The sequence below is a fragment of the Ochlerotatus camptorhynchus genome, unplaced genomic scaffold, assembly GCF_037179485.1.
Source record: "Ochlerotatus camptorhynchus isolate MF236.1 unplaced genomic scaffold, CSIRO-AGI_Acam_v1.1 ptg000213l, whole genome shotgun sequence".
NCBI classification, from domain to species: domain Eukaryota; kingdom Metazoa; phylum Arthropoda; class Insecta; order Diptera; family Culicidae; genus Ochlerotatus; species Ochlerotatus camptorhynchus.
The window spans coordinates 4,888,200-4,908,284 of record NW_027040703.1 but is presented as its reverse complement, the minus strand read 5'-3'; the positions used below and the strand labels follow the sequence as shown (position 1 = coordinate 4,908,284).

The following is a 20,085-nucleotide window of genomic DNA, read 5'->3' as shown; positions in this document are numbered from 1 at the left end:
TGTTACCCGGCGGGTTCCACGCTGGGGAGGGGGCACTATTAATTTCTCTTCGTCTCATCCTGCCTCCCGAACCTTGCTCTTACTATCATCAGCAGGACGGCAGCAGAATTTGCTTTATGTACCACCATGCTTCCTTTCAGCATCGAGATGACTATGTACCCTCATGCTGCACACACTACACATAAGCTTTTCATTACTTGTCTACTCCTCAAAAGCTTCCTCCACCCTAGCAGCAGGTTTTCCCGATCCCCTCCTGTCGCCATTTTCCTCCTCCTGATGGCTCGACCTGAGTACATAATTCATTATTATTTTACTTGGCCCCTCTCTGTACTGTAGGCTATTCCTGTGTCCCCTCAACTCCGACATGATTCCCAGTACTGTCCCGAAAATTAATCTACATTCCGCTCGACCTGCTGCCATCAGCGTCATCGTCGTCGTCGTCGTCGTAGCTTCACTCTCAGGAATGTGCTCAGACACGCACTTTTCTAAATTTTGCCAAAAGCCCTCCAGCGAAAAAATCTCATCTTCATCAACATTGTCAACACACAAAGTTCACTCCCGTCCCTGTCCTTCGTCTTTGGGGCCAACATTTCGCGGAAAGCATGCCACGCACCCGAGCGTATCGCTCAAACCACCTTGGCATAAAGTACACGCCAGATGCAGCAGCAGCAGCAATGGCATCTCGCTAAAAACAGAACGGAACAAATTTAGCACAAACATCACAATCATTTTCCTTCGTGCTTAGGAAAATATTTGCGATCTTAATTAATTTCAATACGGTAAATTGAATGTTTACCTCAGAAAATTGCGTTCAAACACGTTGATAAACACAGGTTCGTGATACGCAAACAGAACGTAAACATACCCAAGCTGCACAAAGCGATATAGCATCCGTCGTCGGCAGCTTCCTTTCTCTTTCTTCCTTTCAAGCCAAAAAAAAAACACAAGAAGAGATTGCGAGCGAGCGACCGACGCCGGCGGACGATACGCGCATAGATAACACATGATGGGTGTTCTGGCTGCTACTGATCGAATAGACTTTGTTTGAATCGGCGCCCGCGCTCATTCAGACAGAGGCAGAGTGCATGCAATCCCCCCCGCACGCACAGACCGTAATTGAAAATTAATAATTAATGAGCACGTGAGTATTAATGATACCCGCCCACCACCAACCGACCTTCCTCCAGGGGCTGACCATCACAACAAACAGAGCAGCCTCAGCCTAGTATGTAAAGCACGCGGCGATCATCGAGTCGGCGTGGGTCAGTGCCGGCCGGCTGGCGGGTGTGCCGATTCCAGTCAGTGAGATTCCCGCGGTTATGATGCACACATATGTATGATGATGCACCATTGTTGTTCAATGTGTTTTTGTGAATGAATTGCATCGCGGGTGAGCCTCCGTCTGTTAAAGGACCCCACTTCGATCTGGGACAGTGGTCGCCATGTTACGCGCACGTTTTCGTCACGAGTCGTGATAATTGGGGCACGCCAATCGGAAATGTGTACAATGTGTGCATACTTGCATGCTCAGTGGGTTGAAGTGCAATATAATATGAATGGGGCTTGCGGTTGCTAATTGCTTGCATCAGAGTCGAAACCAAACGATACCGACGGCTGATGTGCAACGAAAGTATGCCAGTTTTGATGTACTGGACTGGGAATGATTATTATAGGATTGTGAAAATATGTGCTCATGAACTTGTAATCATATCTACTGTTAAAAGGCTTTTGAGGAAGACAAGAGATATTTAATATTAAAGAGAGGGTACTGAGTTGCTACTCAGATACCCGAGTAAAGTTGTATACCAAATTGATAACAAGTTCTGATACCTGATTATCAAGGTTTGATAACTGAATGTGTTATCATTGTGGTTGAATAAAAAGCAAATATAATAAAAATTATAACAAAAAATGCTTGGTGGATATCACAAAAAAACAACTAATTTTGTTATCATTGAATCAGTGTTGCATTATTTTACGTGCAACATTTCTCGATTCTGATTGACGAAAATCCTATCGGAATGCTGACTGACACAATATCACGACACGACGTGCGTTGCCTTGCAATACACTTTGACAGGCAAAATAGTTCGGTGAATTGTTGGTTACAGGTTGAGATTGTTTGCTTTATCACCCCAATGGGTCTGAGTTCAATCCCAGCCGAGGTCGGTGGGATTTTTTTGAGGCTTAAAAATCTCTGGTCACGTCTTCCTTCGGAAGGGAAGTAAAGCCGTTGGTCCCGGCCCATGTGTGTTAAATGGGTGCGATATTCTACGCAGGTATGGAAGCTGCCTTCCTGCACATTCCATTGCCATTAATGGATGGCAATCGATGTCCGTCGGTGATTGGCACTAGATAGCGGAACAGAGACCGAAGTTTAATAAAAAAAGGAAAGAAGGTTGAGATTGTCGCAGACTGTTATTTTTTTTCAATGGGCAGCATGTTTTTCCTCATCGTTTCGGATGTCGTTTTGTCGTGCTTAGTGGAATAAACACCATATCTAACGACGAAAACAGTGGTTCCGGGTATCCAGCTTCGTCAAAGGCAGAAGCTGAAAAGCGCGAACATAGCGCAGCATCACTGGCTATCAATATTGTTGTGTCATTGATCCTGACAATGGTCGTGCATATTTCCAGATTCTGAAAATTTGATGCGTCGCTTCCGGACGAAACATTCAACGGCTTGATGGCTAAAGGGCTCTTTCCCAATGGAAAAAAATGCTGTGAATTTCAAAATGTCCTGAATGAAATTTCACATTTCGAAAGTAGCATGCAAACTCTGAACAATAATCGCTGTCGAGGTTAATATCCTTGCTAGGTTCTGCATCACGGCATGGATGCCACGGTCTCGGAATCAATGCTCAGTATGAAATCAACGAGGAATATTCTAATAAAAAAGACCTTACATAATATAAAATGATAACTAAATAATATCCATCTGCACTATTCCTTACAAAAGTCCGACAAACAGTGTGATCATTTTGAAATTCGTGAAAAATCGAAGGTTATAGGTAGGATATGCCTTGCAATAGGTCAAAACTGAACAAATTTAACCCAGTTTTGCATGAAAAATGGGCCCACCTCATATAAAATCAGTAGAAATCGTTGGACTGTTTATTTTTTTGTTTATATTTGATAGAATGAATGAAACACACTTGATTCAGTCCAATGAAAATGAAAAGATTAATGAAATTGAAACTTAACACAGAAATGCAGAAGGTTTTTTGAACCCAAATTTTCAAACGTTGAGAGTATGAGCATCAGCATGGTTAACCACTGACGGTTGCTACTGTTATTGTCAGATCAGCTGTAATTACGCAGAGAACCAATAGACGATGCTTGGGACTAGCAATCATCATCAATGTATAAAAACTGGCAATACCAGCGACGGCCGCGCCCGAACACAGGTCAAGAAAGGAATGGATAGGAATGTGTTGACGTGACACTCGCTTTAATGGAAGCCGAGAATACCTCTGCACTTCTACGAGGAATCATTTTTGCTCAGTAAGCAAAAACGTTGCCACTAGGCAAACGAGCTCCTTTTATTACAACACACCAATGGTCGATTTGTTGTTATTTCAATGTATTCACATTAACAAATAAAGTGATTAACGAATCTTTACTGTGGACGGGCTTGAGATTAATCTCTTGATGTTCTAATCAGTAAGCAAAAATGGTCGCTCTAAGGCCACCAAGCCCCTCATATCAAATCATACAAGCTACGATCGCATTGCTATTGCAACCATTCAAAACCAGCCCCGAAGCTGACGTTGATGACGATGTTAAGTTGCACAAAACACACGATAATCAAGCGATGTTACTATAAGTCTCCTTGATATGATAGGACCTCCCTTATAAAAAATAACCATAAACGAACGATAACCCAAATCATTGAACTATTCCACGAATGGTTTGGATGATACCCAGAACACGTCGTTAAGCAAATTAACCATACAATTTTTATTAGGGCTGGTGTGCCCTTTACACAAGAATAAGCCTCAACGACCGATGATCTTTTAAACCTTGAGACAAAAAAGCTAAGCGACGTTCCTTGTTTCGATTTGGTCGTTGTGTAAGACGGGAACAGAATTCATAAAACTTTCACATTTTTGGACTACCGTGCCCCTTACTTCACAAAGTAAACTACGACTGACGCGACGATTTTACTAGCGTACAAATATGCAAATTTTCAAACGTTGATTTTTTAAATTTCACAAATTTTGACTTGTGCCAGTATTGCACGAATCTGACGATATATCGCGGTCTCTCATTTGTGCAGAGTCTATCGGATGATATAGGGCAGGTGTGACATGAGCAGGGTGATCAGTGAGCCGGGAATTCGAAGTCACCGGGAAAAACCCATGACTTTCGAAGACAAATCGGGAAAAAATTACTCAATCTAAGCGTAGTTTCTTTTGTAAAGAAACACGTCATTTGACGATTTCTCGCAAATTAAAGCTCAATCCCAAAAACTAACAACACAAACAGGTAGAGGAATGATTCCTTCATCATTTGGTCTAGTTTATACGCGAGATTGTCCTTTAATTCGCGAGAAATCGGCGATTGACGTGTTTGTTTACGCCTAAATCTCAAAGTTCTCCGGAAATATCGAGGCAGCGAACCGTTAACTATTTTACAAATGAACACCACAGTCAAAAATACAATTCTTTTCTTCACCGATAACCATTTCCAAGTAACATTGCTAGTTTTATCGTGGTTTTAAAGCATTCTACAAGTCTAAATCATGGTCTATAGAACCCTCTTAAAACCAAAATGGTTACATTGGGAATTGTAAGGCGTCCAGCATCAAAGCTGAGGACTATTACATCTCAAAATCAAAGGCATTATTTTATTCTCCAAGCGCTATAATCTCGATATTTGTATTGCATTGGCCAAACAAAATGGAAAGGCAAAAGTCTAGATAAGGGAGATGAATGATTTGTAGGTATAGCTGTATTTTACTGGTAATAGTTAAGTCGTTTTTCAATCGACATAGAATTACATTCTGTTTGGCAATTTTCTTGGAAAATGGCCAACTAATTAGCACATTTATAATTCGAAATTTCCGAAGTTTTTAAGTTTTAATTTTTTAACCATATTGTCAATAAACGAGGGCGTGCTTAAGAAAGTTATTTACGATATGGTCAAAAATTTTCGAAATAAAAGACTTCGGAAATTTCGAATTATAAATGTGCTAATTAGTTGGCCATTTTAAACCAGTCCGTCAATTTCCGGCAAGCGCTTCCAATAATTTGATAGGGGAAATGACGGCTTCGGCATGACAGACTATTTTCGGCAACCCAAATTGAAACACTATTTTCACTGGATTTTCTTACGAAAACACTTCGCTGAATGCATGCAAGCGATTCTTTATGCTTTCAGCTTCAATTTGACTATATTTTTACCACTGAGAAAAAGCAATCTAGCAAGGTTTTCTTGAAATGCAACACACGCACTACAAATTGTAGCTGATTTCGAGTTGCCGATAATAGAACAGCAGATTTACATGCAGTTCAAATGGAACGGTTGCCGAAGAAAAACTGGTTGCCGACAATACTCGCTCTCACTAGAGAAGATTGGAGCTTTGTAAAAGCGTTTCAAAACAGTTTTTGACAATTCTTTCGACTGAAATTGTTAGAGCAGCTGGCAGCAAAAGATTGTAAACAAACCAATACTGCATATGTGTGCGTTCCTTAGAGAAAAAGGCTATAGAAAGAAGGTCGCTGCTAAGTTGCCGAGAATACGTAAATTCCCCTATTACGTAAACGCAAAATTCAGCATATTTGTAGTTCTGTGTCAAAATTTCAGCTCAATTGATCATAACAAAACATAGTTGCAACATGCCAAAGTTGGCTAGTTTGTATGAAAATCGGCATATTAAAGGCCGCAACTGTAGTTATCAACAAGTGCGCAGAGGCGAACCAGCCAAAGGCTGAAATTCTCTTTAATAAAGAAAACTAAACTAAACTTACCTCAACAAGAGCGTTTAGTTTAAAATAAGAACTTTTTCAATTATGTAAAACGAAATTGAAAAGTAATAATTTTCCGTCACGAATGCTTTTTGATGGAAATGTACACAGTTTGAAAAAGTAGCGTAAATTTCTGTCACTATGATGCACATAAATGGAGCGTCACATATCATACAAATTCACATTACAGCTCGTGTAAATTTATGAGTCATTTGATGAAATATTCTAAATATTGTATGCAACCATCCATCTTTGTTAGCAATATTTCTTGCAAGTTGCTAGGAGGGAGAGGTAGCTCATCGATTCTTCCGGTTTGCCTCCTAGCATCGTGCTATAAGGTACCAGGCGATAACCAGGGTAGTTGATCGATAGCTCGATGACGTCGTTTCGTTGACGTCTGCAATGGGAAATTCTCATAGCAGGCGTTGACGATGGGACGTTGTCGAGTTGTTGAATAGCAACTATCGTGGTAACTCACCGATTACCTGTCGATCTGCCAAATTTGGAAAGACGTCTGCATTGAATTGTCTCATATAATAATATTCCGCCCACTATATCACAAGAAATTGCGAGTAGCTGAGTGGAATGGAGATAAGTTAAGCATTGGATACAGGACCAAGTCTCCTCTGGGTGGTGCCAAAAGATGAGCGCAATAGAATCATCAAGTTGCCATAAGGCACGGAATGAGACTATTGCATGGCTGAGTAGTCAAAGTCTTCCATTCGTTAGTCATTTCAGGTGGATTAGAACAGGTTTAGGTGGGCGTTGGCCAGATTTGGATTTTTCAGATGTAATCCTGGATAGGACCCTGTCTATGAACGTCGCGTGAAAGTGGAACTTAATGAAGGCCTAAGTACTTTTTCGTAGTTTTTAGTTTTCGGATTTGAAAGATCGTCGGTTACAGTGGCCTGCTTACTGAGCAGAAAAACGCGGTCCCAGGTACTTACATATCAAAGAGATTTATGGTAAAATCGCTTGTATATCGTGTATTTTGCGAAACTCGTTGTTGTCGTTGGTTCCGGGTTTGAATGGATACACAAATTTGAGCAACGGTATTATGTGATATGAGGGGCTGGGTGGCCTTAGAGCAACCGTTTTTGCTTACTGAGCAGAACATCATGAGTCTAATCTCAGGCCCATCCACATTCAAGATTCGTCAATCGTTTTATTTGTTAATATGACTACATGGTAATAACAGCAACTCGGTGATTAAAAAGGTTCTCGTCTGTCTAGTGGCAAACGTTTTTGCTTACTGAGCAGAAGACCGTGGGTTTAGTCCCAAGCTCCTTCGCGTTATATGATCGTTAGGACATCAATTCAGCTTATCGTTTACCAAAACGAACCCTGCTGCAAACCCAACCCTCTTATCCAACATCCCAGTGATTCCTCGTGGAAGTGCAGAGGTGTTCTCGGCTTCCATCAAAGCGAGTGTCATGTCAACACAATCCTTCCCATTCCTTTCTTGACCTGTGTTAAGGTTCGGCCGTATTGCCTAATTTAAGATCACCAGTTTTTACACATTGAGGATGATTGCTAGTCCCAAGCATCGTCTATTGGTTCTCTGTGTAATAACAGCTGATCTGGCAGTAACAGAGTAGCAACCGTGGGTGGTCAATCAAGCTCAAGCAAGCTCAAGCTCAAGCTCAAGCTCAAGCTCAAGCTCAAGCTCAATATTTCTTGCAAGTTGCTAGTTTACGTTAAAAGGAAGTTTACATGCTTCAATTTTAGCATGCATGGATATTTACATCACCATTAAAATTCATAATTTTTTGGTGTGTAGGTGAAAATCCTTCTGAAATCTGCAATCTCTTTGCAAATCTCTTTCAAGAAGTATACACCACATTTCCTGAAAAAGACCGCGACCGCGACTTCTTTGCATTCATTCCCAAAGTCTCTAACAACATATCTGTCAATCAAATATGTCAACATGAAGTCCTCAATGCACTAAACAATTTGGACGCATCTAAAGGACCAGGACCTGACGGAATTGCACCTGTATTCTTGAAGAATCTTTCAGAACAACTCACCCTTTCTTTAGAACGCCTTTTCAATATGTCTCTGAAAATGGGAAATTCGCTGAAATTTGGAAATCGTCTCATTTGGTGCCTATTTTCAAATCAGGCAAGAAATATTACATCCCTTATTATCGTGGAATTGCCATTATCTCTTGCATCCCAAAACGTTTTGAATCAATCGTAAACGACAAAAAATTTCAGCAAGTAAAAAATCAAATTACAAACAAACAGCACGGCTTTTTTAAAGGTTGTTCAGCTACCTCTAATCTTCTTGAATTTGTAACCTTCATTCTTAACGCAATGGGCAATGTAAAGCACGTGGAAGCTCTTTATACTGACTTCAGCAAAGCATTTGACCGAATCGACATACCATTATTGCTCTTTAAATTGCAAAAAATAGGAATTGAATCTAGACTTCTGAATTGGCTCCAATCATACTTAACGCAACGCAAACAAATAGTTTGTTTTCAGAATAAACTTTCAGAACCTATTTCGGTCATCTCTGGGGTGCCCCAGGGTTCTCATTTAGGCCCAATTATTTTTATTTTGTACGTAAACGGCATTTCGTACATACTTAAAAAAATAAAAGTTCTTATACATGCAGACGACATGAAGCTCTTCATGGAAATAAGTAATTCTAGCGACACAGAAGAATTCCAGAATGAAATCAACTTATTCAACACTTGGTGTAGTAAAAGTCTGCTCCAACTCAATGTAAAAAAATGCAACGCAATTGTATTTAGCAGAAAAATAGAAACACCTCTTTTTGAAATATTTTTAGGAAACTAAAAAGTAGGAAAATGTAAAATTGTAAGGGACCTAGGTGTGATCCTAGACTCCAAACTCACTTTTGTAGAACATTATAATACAATCATAACGAAAGCAAATAGTATGTTGGGCTTCATTAAGAGGTTCAGCTATAATTTTCAAGACCCATACACTATCAAATTATTATATATTACATACGTAAGACATATTCTGGAATATGTAGTCTACTTTGCTTGACGAAATAAATAAATAAATGAAACATATTAAGTAACAATCATAACAATCGAGGAATCAATTCAATTGAACAGAAACTGCTAGGTAAATCAATTGTAAATGTAGAGGCGTCGCGTGCCTCATTTGTTTACCTGTGCACCAAGCTTTGTTCGTTATAGTTTACCACCACATGTTAGTTTTTGTTTTATTTTTCAATGCTCCATGAATTCGAGGGACATATTCTCCATCACTATATTAATCACTAACTAACGTAACATTTGAAGAACCTATCATCTTGTATTAACAAAACTTGTACGGCCCTTTTCGCGCTAACCAAAGTAGAAGGAATTGCAAAACTTATTAATTCCAGCTGAACATTGCATTAGGTTCTAAGTTATATTGATCGATTCTCTTCGTTTTTATCAAAAGGCTAACTCTTTCGACTGAAGTGTAATAAAGAATATCCGTCAAACACTTCCGAAAACATTTTTTGATACAAAACAATGCCAAAATCTAGAGAAAATTCATAGTCCCCTGGGTAGCGAACTAGAATTAATCAACTCTTTATTCATCAGAACAACACTATCAGAATGAACCAGGGGAAGCTCATAAGTTTTGACAGGCGTGCCGGCGCACGATGGAAAATGAACAGGTGGGCAGGAACTCACAGTCTCCCAGTGTTGGTGAGTTCTTTGCCGTTAATGTTCACGAAAAGTTCACTATTTTGCTATACAGAAATTCAAAACAAAAATTTTATCTGCGGATTTGAACAGTTTTTGACCTGTTTCATACTACCGGAAGGTGTATGCTGGTCACAAATGCCGTGCCAAACTGATTTCCTACTCAATTAATCAATCTTTGATGTGAAATTCGCTAATAAACACGAGGCGCATTTCGTATAGCAAACATGCCATAACAAAATGGGCATGGTTCATTTAAGTAAACAAACTAACACTTCTTCCGACTGTTACACCTATGTATTAGCCGTCTCGGTGCCGGCGCAACTATCGGTAATTGAGAGATTCACAAACAACTCACAAGAGAGTGAGAACGGGCTTTTGCGCTCTCTTTCTCTATTACTCTCTTTGTCTGCAATCAAGCAAACCCCACACGTATCAATATATTGACGCGAAGGGGAATTATTGACATTAATATTGATGATGTGAATACAGAAATATTGTCAATACCGATGTATTGACGTCAATATTGCATGTATTGTCAATACGATTATTGTCAATAAAAGCAATCGTGTACGGTCCACATCAGATATCCAAGTGCACAGCGAGAAATGCACACTTTGGGCACCCATACATCACAAATGTTCTTCTAATGTAAACTCACACATTCACACACGACGTCCAAAGCGTATCAGACCTAGGCGAGTAAGAGAGGTGACACAGTCGGAAGAAGTGTTAGTTTGTTTACTAAAATGAACCATGCCCATTTTGTTATGGCAAGTTTGCTAAAAGAAATGCTCTTCGTGTTTATTAGCGAAATTCACATCAAAGATTGATTAATTGCGTAGGAAATCAGTTTGGCACGGCATTCGTGACCAGCGTACACCTTCCGGTCATATGAAACAGGTCAAAAACCGTCTAAATTCGCCCAAGAAAATTTTGTTTTGAATTTCTGTATGGCAAAATAGTGAACTTTTCGTCAACATTAACGGCAAAGAACTCACCAACACTGGGAGACAGTGAGTTCCTGTCCACCTGTCGTTTTCCATCTCGGTATCAGACTGCTGTTTCCGTGTTGCTCCCGTTTGACGCGTGACTGCTGAAAGCTTCAATTACAACCAGTGGTGCAAACCACCGTGTATTGTGGAAAATTTAATGTTTCAAGAGGTGATAGAAGGTCTGCTTGGCTTTCATCAGGCGTTTGGCCATTCACAAACTTGCCACCCGCCACCCAAAAGAGCTCGCTTTTAGGTGCACTATTTAACGAGTTTTGTCATGGTAGTAATATCGACATGCTTAGAAATCAATGCATTAGGGATTAGGCAGACCATTAGAATTTGACCCTTTTTGAAGCAAACCAAGGTCGAAGATTAAATTGAACTGCACTATAAAATAGTGTATTCATGGTCACTTGTGGTCTGGAGTAAAGGAGTACAGCTATAATGTGATCATAAAATCTATAAAAATGTAAACGCATTTTTTTAATTGTTTACACCTGTGTCGTGCACAGGTTGCACATGTGGACGCGACGCCACTTGTAGCAATGTAGTAAAACTTACAAAAATTCAATCAAATTTTCGGATGCGCCTGAAAATTTCAAACCCGAAGCGGAATTTGTGCATCTCCTTCCTTAGCTTTGTCAGCCTATCTCTTCCGTACATGATGACACACCGTCTTCTTGATTGAAGCAAGGAATTCGTTTCGAGTTTTAATTGAAAGTACACAATAGCTCAGAACTTTCAATTTTGATCCCCCTTCCAACTAGCTATAGGTAGCAATGTGGGCAGAAAAAATGTGCTTATCTCCGCGTTCCAGAGTTGAAGCAAACTAAACTTTCCAACACTCCCCCGAGCAAAAGTTTTCCCACACTCCGGTATCGATTCAGCCCTGCCATGATTGGGAACTGCTGCATTACTTACCATTGGCTGTTGCGGCTGATCCTTCATTGTTTCGGCTTTGATTACACCGACGGTTGGCACTTGCTGTTGTTGTTGCTGCTGCTGTTGCTGTTGCTGCTGTTGCAAACCCTGCTGGTTAGTGGGTACGCTTTGTTGAGCAATCTGCTGTAGCGGTTGCTGTTGCTGCTGCTGGCTGGAATTGTTGTTGTTGTTGGCAAGCAGCGTAGCGTTTACACCTGTTTGGGCACCGGAAACGGTCACCAGTTGTTGGCTCGATTGGACCACATTGGGAGCCCCAGTCGTAGCACCGGTAGTAGTGTTCGGCGAGGGGTGTGGTAACGATGCTGGGGCCGGACTAGCCGCCGATGAGTTCTGGGGCAGATTCTTCGGTGTGGCACCAAGATTCAGCGACTTACGACCGCGTCCACTCTGGAAAAGAGAAGAAAAAGTGTAAAATTAGTACCGGCATGATTGTGGTGGGATTGCGGAGAAGGATCAACAATAAAAGTTTTTTTTTTGGGGGCCACCACTATCACCGTCGTCGTTCGTTGTGGTTGCAAAATGATGCTCGTAAAATCCTTCAACGTAGATAGCTATATAGGACACGGAACGGAGCACCTTTGGCTTCGCTTTCGTCGTATGGTTGTTTACGTTACATTTGCCGCCATCGCATTAAAATGAAATTTTCGTAGAGGATTTGAGATTCATCGGTCGTAAATTTTCCTCGCAGGGCAGGACCGTCAACCGTCGAGAATCGCTGCGCTCGGTTGTTGTTTGTTTACATTTTTTCGGGTCGGGAATGCCATCTCGATTATCCACTAAGGCGGTGATAAATTTTACTAACCTTAGACCGGGGGGGGAAACAACCATCAACCGAACTTATGCAGACTGGATGGTGGTGCAATGATCAGCTGGATTACGTATATTGCATAGTATATTGGTGCTTTATGATGTGATGTGAAAAGTTTTTCGCGCGTAGAAAACGTAATTGGCGATCTAACGATACCATAAAGCGCACACTTGTGGCAAATAGGAGAACTAGAAAAATAATGATGGTTTCATAATTTTGCACGGCGCGGGATGGGAGAATAATTTTAAAATGCTACCATTTTATCAATTTATCCTATTCGCCACGAGCGTTATCGTTAGATTGCCAATTTCTCCATGAGTTTTGTTTGAATTAAATATTGAAATAGAACAGCGTTGCAACACTATCAGTTTCCAGCTAATTTTCTTGCATGTGAAAATAGAAAAACTCAACTCTTATGCATGTCTGTCGAGTAATAAAAAATGCTCGCAACTTCAGTAGAAATTTGCGACCTAAAAGTTATAATATAGACCGATTAAAGATTAAAATTCCACTTTCTTTTTTATCCACACGAGATATCCGACTGTCATTACAATTTGGGATCGTCCACACATCACGTCTTCAAAATCTATTTCTCATATTAAGAATTGCTTCATGAAGTTTCCACCCGGCATCATTTCTAGACGACCCCCTTTCGCTCGATCGATCGTCTGAATACCGCTCTGGCGGTGTGAGCGATCCCATGCATAAGTGCATGATAATGCCTAATAATAGTAATACTAATTAATGGCATTAATAACAATTCATTACCGATAAGTACAGAGTTAGTGTAGCTATGTATGCGTGGAACCGGGGAGAAAAGAAAGAGCAATTGCAAAGTATACCCGAGTGTCTGCAATGGCAAGTTATGGAGCAAGCAAAAACAAAAAAAAAAACTTTTAATTATCGTGATTATTCATCCGTTATCTTGCGAGCAATTGACTCGAAGTGAACCCTCGGTGGTTGTCGTGCAGTGCACCAGCGCCATTTTCCTTCGCGAAACGTCAGTAGTTTAGTCGTTCACCGCAAAAATACGGCACATGGTCGGTCGCTGTTACGCAAAATTCTGACGATTGTGCGTTGCCAATTTGACTTTCATGGGACATTAATTTCCGACGGTGATCAATTTTTCGGCATTTTTTGGCGAACAACTGCCGGGCACCGACCGCCGCACGCGTCTTGCCGCAGTAATCTAGCTAGTAGACTTCGGCGGTGGCAGCAGCAGGCAAGATGGCGTCTGTTGTGTATGCGGGTAAGCAGTAGCTCTCGAAGTCTCTCACTCGCTGCTGATGGCCTCGGTGCCGTCTTTATATCATAGTGATTTATAGTGTTTATATAAAATGTGTACGACGGACGGGAGCGAAACACACATACACACACTGCATCCGACGACGTTCTGCGCCGCCAGTAGCGAAATAGATCAGTGTCGCAAAGGGATGATTATAAATCTTCTAAATTTGTTTTTCCTTCGAGCATAACGCGTTTCTGCTAGGTACCGATCCAGGTTGTTATTAATTATCGAGACTCCGACTGACTGCCACAGCCAGTGACACATCTATTGTTTTAATGACCGATCGCGGTGGTTGGAGAAGTTCGTAGAACCCATACGACCTCACAATTCGCACAATAACAATAACAGGGGAAAAAACAGTAACGATGACCGTAAAAAGTTTAAATATACATCCCGATATTTGTTTTTCATGTTTTCCTTTCTCGGCACGTTGTTATATCGCCGGCTTTTAATAGGCTCTTATTCTTCCTTTTTCGGTTGCGCTGGCTGGGGGGTGGGGGAATGGGATGGGCCCGCACTCTGTGACGAGGAAATGGGTGCGGCACTATGATGATGAGGCGAATGTATATTATAGGAGCAGGAGGGTATTGGATGAACTTTGAGCGAAGTCATCGTAGGTTATTATTACGACAATAGAGCATAGTCATCCCAGTGTGTGCCAGGCCGAGTTGAGCCTAATGTTGAAGCTCTTTGCTACCGCACTGACTCTGCCTGGCTTGGCAGTCAATTAGGCGAGGAAAATGGATGCCTCTGTTCGATTTTGACGGGGAAGATTGGATCTTCTTTTCATGCAAGACTCCCCCTGCTATGTATGCAAATTTGTGGGAACTCCTATGATAACAGTATACCGTTGCTTCAATTTCCTTTTAATCCATAGTTGCTTCCTATTGTGTTGTGAGAGGTTGGAGTGACGTTTGTGAAATGGCTTCCTAGCCGGGTGGAAGAAGCGGACGTGCAAACGATGAAATATCGATTGAACCATCTGGATGTAACATTGACATTTGTTTTATTGTGTCACATTTAGGAGAAACAACTTTGCTGAATGTCCAAACAATTAAGCTGAATGAAAATCAGTTTCCTTCCTAACGGTAAAGCGATGAAGCAAAGAGAATTAAAAACCTTGGGATTAGAGTCAATATTGAACTCGTTAACAGCTTTTCCTGACCTTTCTCATCCTTGGATGGTCATAAGATTTTCCAAATTTCCAATTAGCAGTAAATTCTGAAATCAATTCCTGGTATCCTGGTAATCCCTGGTATCGCCCTGGTCGCTTCACGGCGTTGCCATCTTTAAACTGAAGCACGATGTATCTAGCCTTAATCCATAATCTAGACTTCGCAGAATGCCTTGTTTTTATTAATTTTGAGCACTGTTTTGAGCTTCTTCAGACAAATGGTTCCCGAGATGTGGTTTTTTTTTGTTTATTAATTTATTTGATAAGGCTCAACCGAATTAACTTTACAGAGCCGAGGATTCTTGGTCACTATACAATACATCTTAAAACTATAGTCAAAAGGTACAACACAATAAACACTTTATCTTCCGCTATCCAAAAAGCCTCCTCCATCAGAACTGGAGCCGCTTCCAGTAGTTTCATTGTATGGCAAATTGTTGTATGCCAACGAGGTTAAGAGCGCGTCCATTGCAGCAATGGCCACAAAACGTGGTCAGCACTCACACACTCATCACGATACGGTTGCTTTCCAAAGTCGACGACGCATCGACCGAAAGAACTGCTGATGAAGAACAATGAGGAGGACCACACAATGGTTGCTGTCGAGAAAACAGACGATCGCGTAGCACACATCGAGAGTGGCCTGCTTTTGTCGACAGCCGAGTGAACACTGACCCGAGATGTGGTTGGCACAGTAAAATTTAGCTACCACTTTTGGTCTAATGTTCATTTAGAAGATTTTGTTGAATTTTTCATATACAAAATGCTCATATACATTCAAAAGCGAATATCTCAATAAAACTACCTGGATTCATGATGCAATCTTCAGCAAAGTTGTTACGCATTATTTGAACTACATGTTTTGAAAATCTGAATCAAATCGAGAATAAGGAAACCTTTTTATGGTCGACAGAGTGTTGGAGTATCATTTGTTCATGTATTTTATCCAAAATCCCCATACAAAAGTCAAACTGAAAGCGCCAGCTCATCTTATAGCCAAATGAGCTGAAACATTCAGGGAATGGTTTTCTCACCTAAAGGCACAAATCTAACGGTTGGCGCATGGAATATTCAGGGTGGCAAGTGAATTTCCATTTTGAAATTCCTGGTTTTTTCCTGGTTTTCCTGGTCAATGATTTAAAAATTTCCTGTTTTTAAAAACCATGTTTAAATACAATTTCTAATAAAAAAAATAAAGTGAATCCTTGTACCATCATTCTTTGCGCAATGCGGAATTTCACAAACCAAAATAGGTAGGGTTAACTACCCCATTTCCGGCCTATTAAGCACAACCCGCACTTAGTCTTTCTTAATCTAGCGCAGTTTAGCACCAAACGGAATGTTAATATTACTGATGGCTTCCAAATTTATTTACCTTTCCGTACGTACTGTAAGATTTGATAAAGAGAAACAATTTGTTGAGATATTGTTAAAAGTCTAACACTGCTTCTTGACGCCAAACTCGGCCTACGGATTCTAAACTCGACCTAACGCATTGAAACGCCAATGAATTCACTTCGGCCTATCGGATGAAGATAAAAATGGATTCGGGTCGGAGCGCTGCTTTTGTTTTTGGGAATAATGGGTGCTACTAACCTTCATACCACGCGGACTCATTGACTTCGTTAGGTAGCTTATCAACTAAAGTATCGTATCAAATGCATAAACGACTTGTTAACTCTGCAATCATGGATTTATTTAAAGTTTTCTGCTCGGTAGGCCCAAAATGGGCGATTAGGCCGAAGTAGTTCTCTGCCCTATTAAGGTTCTTGTGAATGCCCGTGAAATCTTTATCTGATTGTTTGCTGTAAAGAAGCTAGTAGGGAGCCACGCTACTTCGTCGTATCATGGCGCCTATTTCCGTTCTATGTGCTATAACTACAATACCAAAGCGTTTTCACTCATGTTTTTGCAAACACATCTTTGCTTACAAGATTAATTACGATTGACACTGAAACATTTGCGATAACCCGTAAAATGAGCGATTTCAGGGGTGTATGACGAAGAAAAGCTGAGATACGACGGACTAGCGCGGAGCCCTATCTAATGTCTGAAATTTAGAGATCTATACTGCCTATAATTGCATATCAGTCCCATATGGATAGGAAATCAAGCAAAGATAGGACTGATATGCGATTATGGGTAGTAATAAGCCCCTAAATCTTGAGATTTATGTTTTTGAAACTGAAATTTTTTTAACCTTATTATTGCAATTTTTAGCCAACGGGCTAGTTTATCTCAAGAAGAAATTGCGAAGTGTGATATGAATGAGGACTCTTTAAACAAACCTTTGCTTCTAACAACTTTACGGATTTCCAGTTTTTTTTTAAATTTTCCGCAAATTGTCAACGATGAAGGATCTTATTTAGCGGAATTTTGATTACAACATGATTTCAAAATCATATGATTAAAAGATTTCATAAACAACGCTTGTTTAATAACTCTTATTATTGAAAAGACTGACTGCTGAAGTTCATAGAAACTCCCTAAAGTTCGTAGAACTTCCCTGAAGCGTTAAGGTCTTTCCTGAAGGGTCCATTGAAGTTTTTATTGCCTGAATTTCATGGGACTTCCCCGAAGTTCGAAGGAGATCTTAGGACTTCCCTACCGTTCGGAGTTTTTTGAAATTCATAGGAATTTCTTAAATATCGTAGAAGTACGAAGTTCGTAAGGCTTCCTTCAAGTTCGAAGAACTTTCTCGAAGATCTGAGGTCTTCCCTGAAGTTTGAAGGACTTAACTGAATATATGAGCACCCTAAATCTAGAAGAGCTTCCCTGAAGTTCATAAGGCTTTAAATATCGAAGGGTTTTCCAAAAGTTTGTGGGTCTTTCCTTAATTTCGTAGGACTACCTGTAGTTCAATCGATTTCTCAGAAGTTCTAGAAACTTTTTTGAGCTTGGAGAACTATGTTAAGTTCAGAGGACTTCCCAAGAATATTGAAGACTTCTCTGTAGTTCGGAAAAAAATCCATAAGTGTCATAGGATTATCTTTAAGTTTTAACCAATGCCTAAATGTCGTAGAAGTTACATTAAATCTGCAGAAAATTCTGTAAAATTCGTAGTTATTCCCCAAAGATTAAAGGACTTCCCTGAAGTTCGTAAGACTTCTCTGAAATTTGTAGAACTTCTCTGAAGGTTCGGAGAAATTTCCTGACCGTCGTTGGTCATCACAGTAGTTCACAGGATTTTCCTGAAACTTGTAGGCCTTATCTGAAGTTTTTAGAAATAGAACTTTTTTATTGAACATGTTGAACAGGTACTTCAAAGTAGTTACGCGTCGAGTAGTTCAATTGAAAATCGTCAAGCGACGATGAAGCTGTCAACCATTACTCTCAATTGAAAGTCATTCTGTCTTCTCTTCGAGCAGATTCCCGTCAACATCAACAGAACCGTTTTCGATCAGTTTTCATGCTGTTTGTTTTGGCTAGTCTTCATATCTTCTTTCATTGTCAAATGAACTTACTTTTGCATTGACGCGAAGCTGTTCGATCCAAATTCGTGCAGTTTTTATGACTTTTGTTGATTGTTCACTGGGTTCATTTAAGCGCATGCGCATAGATCTGTGGACGTGGATGTCAAATTTATCATTGTTGGTTTGTTTACCCATCAATATGGGTATTTTTTTAATCGGGGTGACGTCTAGAGATCGAAAATTGATGTGCGATGCCATTTCGAACTCCATGATGGCGGCTTCCGATTTTAGATTAAGTGGGAAATACTGTCAAATACCCATCAATATAGGTATTTTTGGAATCGGGATGGCGTCTAGAGGCCGTAAATCGATATCCGACGCCCTTTTTGAAACCCAATATGACGGCTTTCTATTTCAGAAAAAAATGGGAAATGCTGATGCCGTCCCATCAATATGGGTATTTTTAGAATCGGGGTGACGTCTGGAGATTGGAAATCAATATCCGACGCCATTTCGAAATCCATGATGGTGGCTTCCGGTTTGAGAAAAAGTTGTAAATTCTATCAAACGGTTTTTGTTTTAGATTCAGGGTGACGTCTAGAAGCCGGAAATCGATATCCGACGCCATTTTGTAATCCAAGACGGCGGCTTCCGATTTGCGGAAAAGTGTCAAATATCCTTCTTCTTCTTCTTCGCATTTCAAGCTTATTGCATATCGCATATTAGCTTATTGCGTGCTCTCAACTTAGTGTTCTAGATGCACTTCCACAGTTATTAATTGAGAGCTTTCGATGCCTGTACCATTTTTTGCATTGGTATAATTGTGTGCCAAGTCCAATCATACTTCTATGCCCAGGGAAGTCGAGAAATTTTCCAACCCGAAAAATTCCTAGACCGGACCGGGAATTGAACCCAGCCACCTCCAGCATGGTCTTGATGAGCATGATTGACCGCCCACGGTTGCTACTCTGTTATTGCCAGATCAGCTGTTATTACAAAGAGAAGCAATAGACGATGCGTGGGATTAGCAATCATCCTCAGTGTGTAAAAACTGGTGATCTCAAACTAGGTAATACCAGCGCCGGCCGCGCCCGAACTAAGGTCAAGAAAGGAATGGGTAGGAAGTGGAGCCGAAAACACCTCTGTACTTCCGCGAGGAATCACAGGGATATTATGTAAGCGGGTTGGGATTGCAGCAGGGTTCGTTTTGGTAAACGATAAGCTGAATTGATTTCCTAATGATCATATAACGGGAAAGAGCTTAAGATTGAACCCACGATATTCTGTTCAGTAAGCAAAAACGTTTGCCACTAGGCCAACCAGTTCCTTTGTATTCACATTAACAAATAAAGCGATTAACGAATCTTGAATGTGGAGGGGAATGAAATTAAACTCATGATGATCTACTCAGTAAGCAAAAATGGTCGCTCTAAGGCCACCAAGCCCCTCATATCACATCACGATCGCGTTGTTATTGCAACCATTCAAAACCGGTCCCAACGGTGACGTTAATGACGATGTTAAGTTTCACAAAATACACAATAATCAAGCAATGTTACTATAAGCCTCCTTAAATATGATAGCACCTGGGATTTATTCAAACTCAAACTTGACGGCGGTGCCCTTTTCAGTTGAATAAGCCTCTACAGTCGATGATCTTTTAAGCCTGGAGACAAAAAAGCTACGAAAAATCGCATATGCCTTCCTTAAATTCTACTTTTACGCGATGTTCGTTGTTTTGATTTGGTCCTTACGTAAAACGTGAACAGAAAAAATATTATATATAAAACATTCCACACCACCACCAATAGATAGGGGAAA

General features: G+C 40.5%; 1 protein-coding gene across 2 annotated transcripts in view; it reads right to left on the bottom strand.

The window, feature by feature from the left end:
* The window catches only part of Tet (Ten-Eleven Translocation (TET) family protein), a 647,407-nt gene that overhangs the window by 41,157 nt on the left and 586,165 nt on the right, over positions 1-20,085 (bottom strand). For both annotated transcript variants that reach the window (XM_065224604.1, XM_065224605.1), the window contains one exon: positions 11,561-11,968. In XM_065224604.1, the coding sequence (XP_065080676.1) occupies positions 11,561-11,968 (408 nt within the window). The remainder of the gene's footprint in view (positions 1-11,560; positions 11,969-20,085) is intronic.